This window comes from Sapajus apella, unplaced genomic scaffold, assembly GCF_009761245.1.
Source record: "Sapajus apella isolate SASKATOON/1434 unplaced genomic scaffold, GSC_monkey_1.0 scaffold18, whole genome shotgun sequence".
Taxonomy (NCBI): Eukaryota; Metazoa; Chordata; class Mammalia; order Primates; family Cebidae; genus Sapajus; species Sapajus apella.
This window is the reverse complement of record NW_022436958.1, coordinates 23,491,566-23,504,833: the sequence shown is the minus strand read 5'-3', so window position 1 is coordinate 23,504,833 and position 13,268 is coordinate 23,491,566. Positions and strand designations below refer to the sequence as shown.

At 37.6% G+C, this 13,268-nt stretch overlaps 1 protein-coding gene across 7 annotated transcripts in view; it reads left to right on the top strand.

Annotated features, from left to right (window-relative positions):
- The window catches only part of PLA2R1 (phospholipase A2 receptor 1), a 138,534-nt gene extending 128,602 nt beyond the window's left edge, over positions 1–9,932 (top strand). For 4 of the 7 annotated variants that reach the window (XM_032286506.1, XM_032286504.1, XM_032286505.1 and 1 more), the window contains 3 exons: positions 391–423; positions 551–796; positions 5,291–9,932. In XM_032286506.1, coding sequence (XP_032142397.1) covers positions 391–423; positions 551–765 — 248 coding nt within the window. In that variant the 3' untranslated portion in view covers positions 766–796; positions 5,291–9,932. Of the gene's footprint in view, positions 1–390; positions 424–550; positions 1,189–5,290 lie in introns of those variants that run through there. The other 3 variants (XR_004271332.1, XM_032286503.1, XM_032286502.1) reach the window with 3 other exon arrangements.
- The last annotated feature ends 3,336 nt before the right edge of the window (positions 9,933–13,268 follow it).

Genomic DNA, 13,268 nt, shown 5'->3' with positions numbered 1-13,268 from the left:
GGCCTATATTTTACTCTAGATTTATTGCAGCACAGTGCTGAGACTGAATGGAAAGTTCTTGGCTTAAAAAAAAAAAGATGCGTGTTTGTGAGCACTAATAACGATGATTACAGTAAATCAAGGCTCAACAAACTTTTTTTGTAAAGGGCCCGCTGGTAAACATTTTAGGCTTTGGGAGCCATATGGCCTCTGTCACATGCCATTGTAGCACGAAAGCAGCTATAACAATACATCAATGAATGAATGTGGCTAAGTTCCAGTAAAACATTTTTTATAAAAACAGGTGACCCAGTTTGATCCATGGGCCATAGTTTGCTGACACCTGCTGTAAGCAATGGCATTTCTGCTGAATTTTTAAAAACTCATTTTAATTTTTGTATTTGGTTTTAGATATTCGCACTGCAGAGGAGCAGCCAGAAAAAGGTATGTTTGAAACTATACAGAACATTTTGATTTTTCTTAGAAATAAGATAGAAACCAACTGTATGACAGTATCTATATTACTTCATCATCACTGAAGTTTTCCTTTTTTAAAAAAATCTCCTTTCAGGGCCAAGTCACAGCATAATTCCTCTTGCAGTAGTACTGACACTGCTAGTCATTCTGGCCATTGTCGCACTTTCCTTCTGCATGTACAAGCAGAATGGTGGCTTCTTCAGAAGACTTGCAGGATTTCGGAATCCTTACTATCCTACAACCAACTTTAGTACAGCACATTTAGAAGAAAATATTCTCATTCCTGATCTTGAGAAGAGTGAACAATAATAATGAGGTCAGAGAATGCCACAGCCACCGAGTGAGTAAAGAAGACTAAACAGGAGCCTCATCTGCCTTTCCCTTTACAGCCCAGATGCCATTAGAATGTGAATTGGGTCACTATTTTAATTATTCTTGAAGTGATTACTGGTTTTGAATTTTAACCAAATCAGATGGGTTTTGATTTATTCATTTCCCTAAACTGTGATCCATTCTTAAAAAGGGGAAATTATGCATTGGTTATTATTCAGAAAGACAAGAACTATTAAAAGAAAATCCCTATTGAAAACTCTCAAACCAATATGAATAATAGTTTTTGCGTTAATATGTCTCTACTAAAATTTGGGAGAATTTTAAAACCAATCTGGTATCTATTCAGACATTTACCCACACTCACTGCATTAAGAAAGACAGAAAGAAGCAAAAAACAAAGTTAATCTCATATATGACAGGAAAAGGAAAGGGCTTCTGAGAGGATTCTTAGTTGTTTCTTTTGAATTCACTTTTAATAGCAGGAGTTTGGAAAATACTAATTTCTATGCTTAAGGGTCACAGATTCTGGGCTCTCAATTGATATTTAAGATGACATTCATTTTTATTAGGTCTAACATCTCAAGCTAAAGGAGAAAGAAAAACACCTTCCTTAAATGGCAAAGACCTTCATTAGCAGTACACTTTTATAAACAACCATATAGCTAAAATGTGGCCTTAAACCTTCAATTACTAAATGATGATTTAGTTGGATATTTTAAAATGTCATATAGATAAGCTTAAAGTAATATATTGAAACTTTAACAGTTTTACTGTTAAAACTCATGAACTTTCTGAAAAACTAAAGATATGAAATAATATATAATACTCTTAACAGCTGGAAGATATAAAATGTAACTTGGATTTAAAGGAGAAGAGCTGAAGGTCTGAATTATAGTCTCATTAGAACCAGACAGAGGATTATTGAGAAGTACTAAATAAATTAGTAATCTAGATACCTCTATTATGTAAATGAGTTTAGTTGTTCTATTTAAGAAACTATTTTATGGAAACCATGTCCTTTTATATTAGTCTAATTAGTATAGATGGTAAATAATGATTATAATACTGTCTGTAAATAAAAAATTACAGATCTTATTTTTCTTTATTAATTTCTTATAAAGGAAACAGCTTCATAATTAATATCCAAAAATTTACTCATTACAAAACTGTTTATTGAATTCTATCAAGAAAAAAATGTGCTGGGCATGATGGCATGCACCTGTAGTCCCAGCTACTTGGGAGGCTGAGGGAAGAGGATCAGCTGAGCCCAGGAGTTGGAGGCTGCAGTGAGCTGTGGTCGTGCCACTGCCCTCCAGCCTGGGCAATTGAATGAGACCCCCGACTCATAAAAAGTACCGTTCTAGAAACAGAGGTGCTAAGGTGAGAAAGTTGGGGTGAGGTCTATCTTTTCATGGCATTTATTTTCTAATGAGAGAAAACTGACAGTAACTCAGTAAAGAAATGCATATGCAGAAAATAGCGAGTGGTTATGAAAATGAAGTAAGGTTCCATGATAGAGGGAAGCTGGGGGACTCGCAGGGCCTCCTTAAAGAGTGTGCATTTTAATTATTACAACCAACTGCCCCAAAACTGGGGCCACTAGTCACAAGGGGGAGCTCCGAGAGAAAGTATGAATGAATTTCTAAGAGGCAAACCATCATCATTAGAAATCGAATTTGAAGAACATACCACTAAGAATGGAATCCTTGTGGCCTGCAACAGTGAATCCAGCTACCAAAAGCTGCTCTTTCCTACTGCTATAAGTGTTTAAACACTGGGAGAGTCTACCTCCATAATTTTTTTTAAAGTATGAGGCCTTCATTTTTTAAAAGATGTTATCTTATGTGGCAGTTGCATATTTATGACTCAAAAGAATAATTGGCTTGAACTCACCACATGATATAAAAGCCCAATTTAACAATCTTTTGAGTGGAATTAAAGTTCTGTTCTCTTCAATGGACTTGGTAAAACCTGCTAATCAACCAGCCTTCCAGTCAAGGTATACAGTCACATATAATAATTTGACAAAATGCGCCATTAGGAAAGTGATTTTGCAGAATGAAACTGTATTGCTTTCAATGCTCCATACTTTTATTGAACAACATCTCCAGAGAATCTGGACACATGGACAGATCACACACTTCTTGCTATTACTGAAATTGCAGAAATAATACTGAAGTATTCGGCTATATTCATATATACACATTTTTTGAAACTTTTTCTCACATGTGTGTTGTTGTTATTGTTGTTTTGAGACAGAGTCTCCCTCTGCTGCCAGGCTAAAGTGCAGTGGCGCGATCTCAGCTCATTGCAACCTTCAACTCCCTGGTTCAAGTGAGTCTCCTGCCTCAGCCTCCCGAGTAGCTGGGATTATAGGCACATGCCACCACGCTCAGCTAATTTTTGTATTTTTAGCAGAGACAGGGTTTCACCATGTTGGCCAGGATGCTCTTATCTCCTGACCTCATAATCCACCCACCTTGGCCTCCCAAAGTGCTGGGATTACAGGTGTGAGCCACCACACCCGGCCTCACATGTATTTTTAATCTGAACTAGATTTTATAGCTATAAGATGAAAAGAAAAAAAAGTAGCAGGTAATGGGTATATTATACACTATTTGGGTGATGGTTACACTAAAAGCCCAGACTTTACCACTACATAATGTATTTATGTAACAAAATTATACTTGTACTCCTTACATTTATGCCAAAAGAGTGTAGCAGGATCACAAATTCACACATAGTTAATATGCCCCTCCAAAAGTCCATTTTTCTTTGACTAACCTGAACACCTTTATAGACTCCGGGTAATGGAAATTCTTGGGTTTTTCCAATTAACAGTGTCTTGGGCTCTTATAAGCACAACAGTCTTCTTTCAGGTTAAATATTTCTTCTTTTGAAGGGTCCACTCCTTACTAAGGATAAGGTTAAACTGAATGTTTATTTAAACATTCAGTCTTTTGGAGTTTCTTTACTCTTCGCGAAGTGGTAGTTGGATATATGAGAACTTGTTGTGTCCTGGTAGTGTTGAGGGCAGAAGGTGGTAACTGACTGTGGTTGTATGTTATCTGGTGTCCACGGAGAATAGCTGTCTGGCCTTACTCCTGGGAATTCTGCTGGCACCTGCTGTGAAGTCTGTAGTTTCTTTAATCTGTAGTCTGTTCTCTTCGATTTGGCTTTGTTCTGGCTGTCCCTGGTGCTGTCTTATCTCTCAAGAATTGGCTGTGTCTCCTGTTGAATTCCCATCTGGACACTGCAGTTCTTGGCTACAAGGCAGTCACTTCACTCCTGCAGTGGTGAGATCCTATTGGCCACCATCAGCTACTCTTTTAGTACAAGGAGGCGAAATGCCATACCAAACAATCCCACAGCCTTGGTAGCTTAACACAGCAAAGATTTATTTCTCACCCACACCTGCATAGGCTGGCGAGAGGACTTTGCTCTATTCAGTCATTCATGGGTCCATGCTCCTCCTAAATAGCCAGCCCTCTGTCTCCTAAGGCCTGGAGTCCTCCATGGGCCTCCGATCTGTGGCTGACGAGAGGATGTTAACTTGAGACCCAACTTAATGGAGCTTCCACAGGCTGTTGAAATATATCCTCTACGTGAACAGTCTTCAAACTGGGGACACATGCCTAAGGTGTTGAGAGAAAGGCTGACACATAGTCTGCTTATCTGGCACAGGATGGGAGTTACTGGAAGACCATGCTCCGTGCTCAAAGCAAGGAAGACCTCTTTGAAGCAACAGACTTAGAGCAGACTTGCTGGCTGTAGCTGCAGCCTTTTCCTCTAACTGTTTACTCAGTGTATCTAAAGTAGAGCATGCTCTATACCTCCCAAGGAAATGCCAAGCCACCACAGCTATAGATCATCTGCTTGTTGCTTCACTTCCTTTTCACCCCTCACATCCCTGAGCACATGCTTCTTTGTTTAAACACTCAATAAACAGTGTAGGTCTCCAGTGCTCGGGGCCTTCCCATCCTCCTACTTGCAACGGCCCCCTGGGAGCCCACCTTTATGCACTCTTACTTTTTTCTCTTAATGTCGTTCTCTTCACCAACCCTCGTTACTTCTTAGGTTGTGTCTGGGCTGATTCCCCAACATAAGGAATACAGGAGCATGTGTATTTTAAGAAACTTAATTCCCAGAATCTTCATGTATATTTTTTTCTTAAAACTGGTTTACCTGAGAGCACTCCTGGTTCTTCTTTCCCACCTCTTTTTACACAAATGCCTTTCTCTACTTTTAAAAAGAAAAAGGAATGGCTTGCATTTCAGATCTTACTATGGGAAAATCCTCCATGGCTCCAAAGAAAAATATTCAAAATATTGATGTCAGTGAAGCTTCTTTTAATAAAGAAACCATAAACTCATTATATAGATCCTCATATCTTTCTCTGTGTTAGGACAATTTTCTGTTAAAGTTGAAGTGATGACTTAGAAATGAGTTATTTTGTCCCATGTCCATATTCCGAATTAATACGTATTGTACCTTGAAACAGTTGGAGTGCTAACTACCTTCATTGGAAGATTTATCCCATCTGTTCCCTGACTATTGTCAAAGAACACGCTACAGAAAAAGTCTGGTGAAAACAAAGTGAAGAGCATGTTGCTAAGAACCTAACATCTTATGTTATCCAGAAGAAAGTCCCAAGACTTGATTTATCTTAGATTTCCATGTGAGGTGTGAGCATGAGTATTAACAAGCTTATTTGAACTGAAAAATGAAATCAGAACTTTTCTGAACTTTTTTTTTATTTGGCTCATTGGTTTGACAACAAGGATTGACTTTACCAATTACGTTGTATGGTGAACATTTTGTATTAATTTAATGAACTAAATCTGCTCCTCTTGTGTTCTGGTTAAAGCTTGTAATATGATAAAGACATTTTAATAGAAAAATGGTATTGACCGAACTATAATGAATTAATATTTAACTTTTCCCAGCCTTCATTTGTACATCAGGTAAAGCACAGTGCCTGTAAGTGAAAGAGTAATAGGCATAATGAACAGTTATTTGAAAAGTCTTTGTAAAGCCTTTTAGTTTTACTTCTAGGAAATTGACATGAATCATTCTAATGACTGGGTAACAAATCATTTTGCAAATAGCATTTTTCCAGTTCTTTGCTTTAAGGAAAACTGAAGGAGGACATAACCAAGCAGCTAGGTGATAGATGATAAAAAGTAATTTTTAATGTAGAATCACTGTTTTTTGGCACCTAGGAGAAAGGAATTCAAGTAATAGAGGGATATTGTTATAACGAACCTCCTTTTATTCTCATCTACTTATTTATATGAACAAAGTTTATATGTTAGGCAGGATAGGTTAGAGTATGCTGTGGAAACAACCCCTGTGATATTAATGATTAAAAAAAAAACTCAGAAGTTAATTTCTTGGTCATGTGAAGCCTGTTATGATCAGGACACTTGCCTCCAAGCAGTAACTCACAGATCCAAGCTGTGTCCTACCTGCAGAACATGGGGCTTCCAGTGCTGCTATGGCACTAGAGATCTGTTAAGTTCCCGGGTTTAGGAAGCAACACGTGGCAGTTCCACTCGCAGGTCATTGGCTGGAATTAGTCACATGACCTAACCTAACTGAAAGGAAGTCCAGGAAGTCTTCTGCTTTGTGTGCTCAGGAAGGAGAGGATAACTGTCTACAGTTAGCACTAGCAATCTCTACTAGAGTTTCTCAGCATGTATACGTGCAAAAAAAGAGAGAACAGAATTGATGCTGAACCTTGATGCATACTAGCAATTTTTAATTAATACTAATTAATTTTTATCTATGATACATCCATTTCATTAAGGGATCCATTTGCTATCATTTTAGTTTGACATATACTAATCTTATTTTAATCTCTGTACCATATTTATCTTGTTCTGATCAATTGCATACTAACAATAATTGAAATGACAACTCAATATAGAAGAAAATATATAATACATAGAGCCTATGTTCACAGAGACTTCTTAAAAAATAATTTTAATTTATATACATATTTTTACTGCAGCAAAATATGACAAGGTAATGAATAAAATGTTTCACAAATAAAAGTATATTTCTTTAGGATAAAATTCTGTGGGGGAGCTGGAATGGAATTACAAGAATGAAAGAAAGTAATATCTCTGACTGCTGAAGAGGTTATTTGTGTGTATTTCTATTTTAAAATAGATTATGATAGAATCCAAATTGTTGTAGTGTCTCCCAGTCAAAGGAACTTAGGCTTCTTGAGAAAGTGGCTGATTCCAGATCTACGGTAGAAAAATACAACATGAAACTGGAACATCTTGTGATAGCGGAAAATAAGGAGGTGCTCACAAAAAGATGCGGCATATCTGAAGGGTACAGGGACAACCTGAAGGAGCTCCCCAATGAAAAAGTGGGAACAATTGGAGCAAAAAAAAAATTGTAATACTTGATTATAACCCATACAATAAATATCCATAGTTATCCATATTTATTGTATGGGTTCTAATCCATGTAACCATACTGATGTAAACAATTGAATGAGAGAGTGAATGAAAAGGAGAGAACTAACAGTTCTTCTCTGCGGTAGAATTCCAATTAATAAATGTAGAAGAGATAGAAGAAACAAAAATCTCTATTAGGAAAACATAACAGTAATAATTGTTGTTGGCAAGATCTACCAATTGGTGCTAAAGTTATTGGGTGAATGTTTGAGGAAAAACAGTATTTGCATAACGTTAGAGTATTTCCCCCAAGATAATCACTAATTACAAAGGGAAAGTAATAACTTTAGAGAAACTTCTTTAATCAAGGGATCAAGGTTAACAGAAGCAGTAATAAGCCACATCAGCATCATGTATCCCCTGGTATAATGCATTTGAGAAGGTCACATGACTTCTTTGGTATCCTCCCCAATATGCATAAACTAAATTTAATTAGGAAAAAACATTCGACAAATCCAAGTTGAGGGACATTCCACAAAATAAATGATCGCTTCAAAAATATCCAGGTCATGAAAGATAAGGAAAAATTGATGAAATGTCAAGGATTGGAGGACACTAAAGAGATATAACAGCTACATGCAAGGTGAAATCCTAAATTGGATCCTGGAATAGAAAATGGACATTATGGGGAAATGAGAAAGTCTGTAGTTTAATTAATAGTATTGTGCCAGTATCGGTTTCTTTGTTTTGATGATTGTACCATGGTTTTGTAAGATGTACCATTAGAAGAAGCCAAGGGAGGCTATACAGGAACTTTCTGGACTAAGTTAGCAATTTTTCTATAAACCTAAAATCGTTTCAATATAAAAAGTTAACATTTTGCTATGATATTAGGTTCCATTGGATATATTAAAATGGTGGCAAGGCACTTTTATTTTTAAACATGATTAGTAATAATATTCTGAAAACTGCATCCTAATTATAAAAAATGTTGGCTGTCAACTTAGAAATTCGTGAAGCGATATGCCTTCTTTCACAATTCTAAATTTATATGTAAGCCAAAAAATTTGAGGACTGCTGCTCTATGACATTTTTTCTCTCCTGTCTTAGATGAGAAGCAGGGCAAAACCCTGTGTGGCTCCAGCCTACCTAACACACCATCCGCTTTAGCATTAGGACCCAGACACGTCTTGCTGCAGGCCACGCTGGCTTCCATCTGCTGCTCTCTTTTCTCTGCAGTCTTCTTTTGTGTCACTTCCCTGTCTCATCAGCACTTCTAATTCTCATACTCCTGCTTATCCCTTACAACATTATGCCTTAGTATTAATAGGGTATGGCAGGGGAAAACTCAGTTTCCATTCCATTCTTAGAGAAGAAAAATTGGGAGACATTTCCAAAATGGCATGTACATCAGAATTCTTATTGCCAATATTTATAAGAAATTTTGTAGGGATTATCAAGATACATGGTTGAAATATTTATTCCCTCTTTCCCCACTTTTCAAAGATTTAGAGCAGGGGTTGGCAGGGCCAAATCTAGCCTGCAGCCCATCTTGAAACTAAAGTTATTGGAACACTGCCATCCCCATTCACTCACATATTGTGCATGACTGCTTTCATGCTTCCATGACAGAGCTGAGTGGTTGCAACAGAGACCGAATGGCCTGCAAAGCCTAAAATATTCACTTTCTGGACCTTTGCAGGAAGTTTGCCAACCTTTGATTTAGAAAGTGAAAACCTAAATGGGGAAGTCTTACACACTTTAACGTATGTTAGCGAGCACTGTTATGTTAATGTATATGGGCGGCACTTAAAATATATTAATAAACAATTCTGATCAGTAAACATTTATTTAGATCCAATCCTACTGTGGCCCAGAAAGTGTCCTGTACTCTGAGGCTATAAATACTGATAACACCCCATCTCTTCTCTCATAGAACTCAGTCTCAGGGGAGAGGAATATGTAAATAATAAGTGCAATGCAATGTGACATAAATAATATCAAGAGGAAGAGAATCAGAGAAAAAGGGAGGGGGCTGATTAATTCTGTCAGAAGTAGAGAAGGGCTTAACAAACAATATGTATTAAATTGTAGGAAATGTTAGAAAAAAACAGCTTTCTTTAATATTTTTTGAGTTATAAAGCGAGTTTTTAGCTTGAGGTCAGAATATTTTTAGAGAAAAATTTTAAAATGTGCCTAAATCTGAAATTCTGGATTTAAAAAAGTGAAAATCCACATGTGCCTGTAATACCTAATGATGAATTCTAATTGCAGAAGAATGCCAATTACTAAGACCACAAAATGAGCCCAATGTATACCGGTGACATTCTTTACTCAGAGTTAATTAACACAAGCACTTTTTTCTTGCAGAGCACTTTGCTGTAATTTAGAACGAATTAAGGGAAAAAATCATTCAAGTGCTGTTTTCTGCACACCATGAAGTAAGCGTGATGGACCAAAGTTAACTTATTTAAAGTATTATCATCAATTTCTTGTAATTATGAACAGCAACACCATCCTTTTTCTTCAAAAAAAGACACCCTGATCTATGCTGTTTTCAACTTGTGTCCTGTACTTCTATTTATTAATGGAAATTGATTTTTCAAGATTAATATAAAATGTATTTCTATTTCTCCCAGTAAGTCTCTTATGTATATTAGATTTGAGGCATGTATTCCTGGATATTTTTCCAATAAGCATTTCTAATATAATACAGCAAATTGTTAAAGGGCCATTTCTGATGTTTTTTTCTGCCCCTCCCCAATCCTGAAATTGTGGCTTTATTGTCTCCACACAGTGGTTGTGAATTAACTTGAGCTCCTTGAGTCCCTACTTGTAAGAGATTATTTAAACTTTACTCTTTACCTTCTTAGAATATAGAGGACAGTAGGAACTGGAAACCCAACTCCTAGATTTAGGAAGCAGTGGGTTCTTGCCCCTGTAGACATCAGAACTAGAGGGAGGGAGAGATAGAGAACCTGAAGGCAGAACAAGGAAAAACTCACAGAAAGAAGTTGGGAGGAGTGGAAACATAACAAGAAATGTTGCCTCAGTGAGTCACCAAGGGCTTTGGAGTTCCTGGTCCAAAATGTGGTTCTGTGGAGGCTGAGGATAAACTTGTTCAAGACAGAGCATGTGTTATTGGATGTAGTGTTCACCCAAGCCACTGGCATGGGCAGTCCTCAAGCAAGGGCTCCTCTGATCAGACAAGGAATTCCTTCTCTTTTACTCCAGATGACACCTAAAGGTGCAAAAGAAAACCAGTCTCTGCACACTACCTAACAAAGGGGGCATCTGAACCAAGCAGAGCCTCCTGGCCACAGTGAAGGACCAGAGAGTTTGCTGAAACTGATGCTCGAGGTAGAAATTCCCTGCGGTTGCTGCTGCAGCATATACTAATCGTCCCAAGCGAAGTGAAGGGAGAAAAGAAAAATATTGAGCAAGAAGGCCTACTTGCTTATACATTGCTTTAGAAGATAATCTGTAGTGGCATATTAATAAGCGAAGTTAATGTTACACTTAAATAATAACCTATATTTGTTACAAAATGTAGTTTCATGGATGGTAGCCATTATAATTATCATGTTATTGTCATTACTCATATTTACATTTGAATCACTCTTATCTGACTTATTTGGTCAGGAAATCAAAAAAGTTAAAGGAAGGAATCATAAGAATAGTTTTAACATTAGTTTAAACATTTTATTTTCTATTAGAAGACATCAACATACGTTTATCCAGTAATCTTTTGGTGTGGGGACAATGTCATTCCTTTTAATATTCCTCCCTGCTGGTTTTATGCCTAAAACATATCTATAAGGTATTGTTCACAATCTCCAGTTTTTAGTAAGTGAAAATGAAACCCTGTCTCTGCAAAAAAAAAAATCTAAAAAAGTTAGCAGAGTGTGGTGGTGCATGCCTGCAGTACGGGCTACTTGGGAGGCTGAGGTGGGAGGATGCTGAGCCTGGGGAGATTGAGTCTGCAGTGAGCTGTGATCGCACCACTGCACTCCAGCCTGGGTGACAGAGTGAAAGCCTGTCTCAGAAATAGATAGCTGTAGACCAATTTGAGTGCAAGCCCTAAATTTATATAATTTGTAGTTGTCTTGCTCAATAATAGCTCATTGCAGTGTCAAACTCCTGGACTCTAACAAGCCTCCTAAGTAGCTGGGCCTGCAGGCACACACCACCATGCCCAGCTTATTATTTTAAAAAAACTTTTTAGAAACGGTGGTCTCACTATGCCCAGGCTGGTCTCAAACTCCTGGCCTCAAGCAGTCCTCCCTCCTCACCCTGATAAGGTGCTGGGATTGTAGGCATGAACCATTGCACCTGGCCCTATTTTATGTTTTATAATTAAACTATAAAGTTACAATATCTAGTACAATTGGCATTAATGCATTTGGGAACAAACACAACCAACCGATGCTAAGAATATGAAGGAACCCATGGGTGGAGCAGCCTGGATGACCTTATTTTACAGGTAGCTTGGCTGATCCCACAGCGCAGGTAAGTGGTAAGCTACAGCTTCACCTGTTCCTGTTTGAGAATTATTCCGCATACAGGAAGTAAGACTTTCCCTCAGAACTGAACTCTGAAATCCACACAGAATAGATCTGAGCATAAATAAGCAAGAAAGAGAGAAAATAGGTCCCCAGGGCACCCGTCAAATTGGAACTTGATTTAACATGTCTGAAAAAGGAAATCAAGGAGGTGCTGAGGAAGGGGTAGGAGGAGAAACAGTCCCCTGTGGAAGCAGGCTCAGAGGCAGGTGTCCTCAGCAGATTTGGGAGAAGGAATTTGCACTTCCAAAGCCAAGGCTCCTAGGGATGTGACTAAATGACTGTAGGGTTCCAAGGGCATCCCTGTGGTGAGGTGGATACATTATTAAGTTATCTGCTGTAAGCACAACTTCCTTTGTTTCATTTCCACGTCCACCAAAAATCTCTAGTTAGGATTTAGGTCCTTCATGTAGATATGGCTGGCATTAAGAGAAAGCCTGACTCCAACTTTGAGTGTATTAGACCCCTAGAAAGATCTAATAATTTCCAAAGGAAACAGGTGGTGTTTGGTTACATGAGTAAGTTTCTTAGTAGTGATTTTGGAAATTTTGGTGCACCCATCACCCAAGCAATGTACACTGTACCCAATGTGTAGTCTTTTATCTCTCACCCCCTTCCCATCCTTCCTCCTGAGTCCCCAAAGTCCATGGTATCATTCTTAGGCCTTTATGCCCTCATAGCTTAGCTTCCACTTAAGAATGTGAACATACAATGTTTGGTTTTCCATTCCTGACTGACTTCACTTAGAATAATTGTCTCCAGTCCCATCCAGGTCACTGTGAATGCCATTATTTCATTCCTTTTTATGGCCGATTAGTATTCCATGATATGTATATACTACAATTTCTTTATCCACTCATTGATTGATGAGTATTTCAGCTGGTTCCACATTTTTACAATTGTGAAATGTGCTGCTATAAACATGTGTGTGCAAGTATCTTTTTTGTATAATGACATATTTTCCTCTGTGTAGACACCCAGTAGTGGGATTGCTGGATCAAATGGTAGTTCTACTTTTAGTTCTTTAAGGAGTCTCCACACTGTTTTCCATAGTGGTTGTACTAGTTTACATTCCTACCAGCAGAGTAAAAGTGTTCCCTTTTCACCACACCCCCAGTAACATCTACTTTTTTTATTATTATGCCCATTCTTGCAGGAGTAAAGTGGTATCACATTATGGTTTCAATTTGCATTTCCCTGATCATTAGTGACATTGAGCATTTTTTCATATGTTTCTTGGCCATTTGTGTATCATGTATGAGTATCTTCTTTTGTGAATTGTCTATTCATATCCTTAACCCGCTTTTTGGCAGGATCATTTGTTTTTTACTTGCTAATTTGTTTGAGTTCCTTGTAGATTCTGGATATTAGTCCTTTGTCAGATGTATATATTATGAAGATTTTCTCCCATTCTGTAGGTTATCTGTTTACTTTGCTGATTGTTTCTTTTCCTGTACAGAAGCTCTTTAGTTTAATTAAGTCTCATCTATTTATCTTTGTTTTT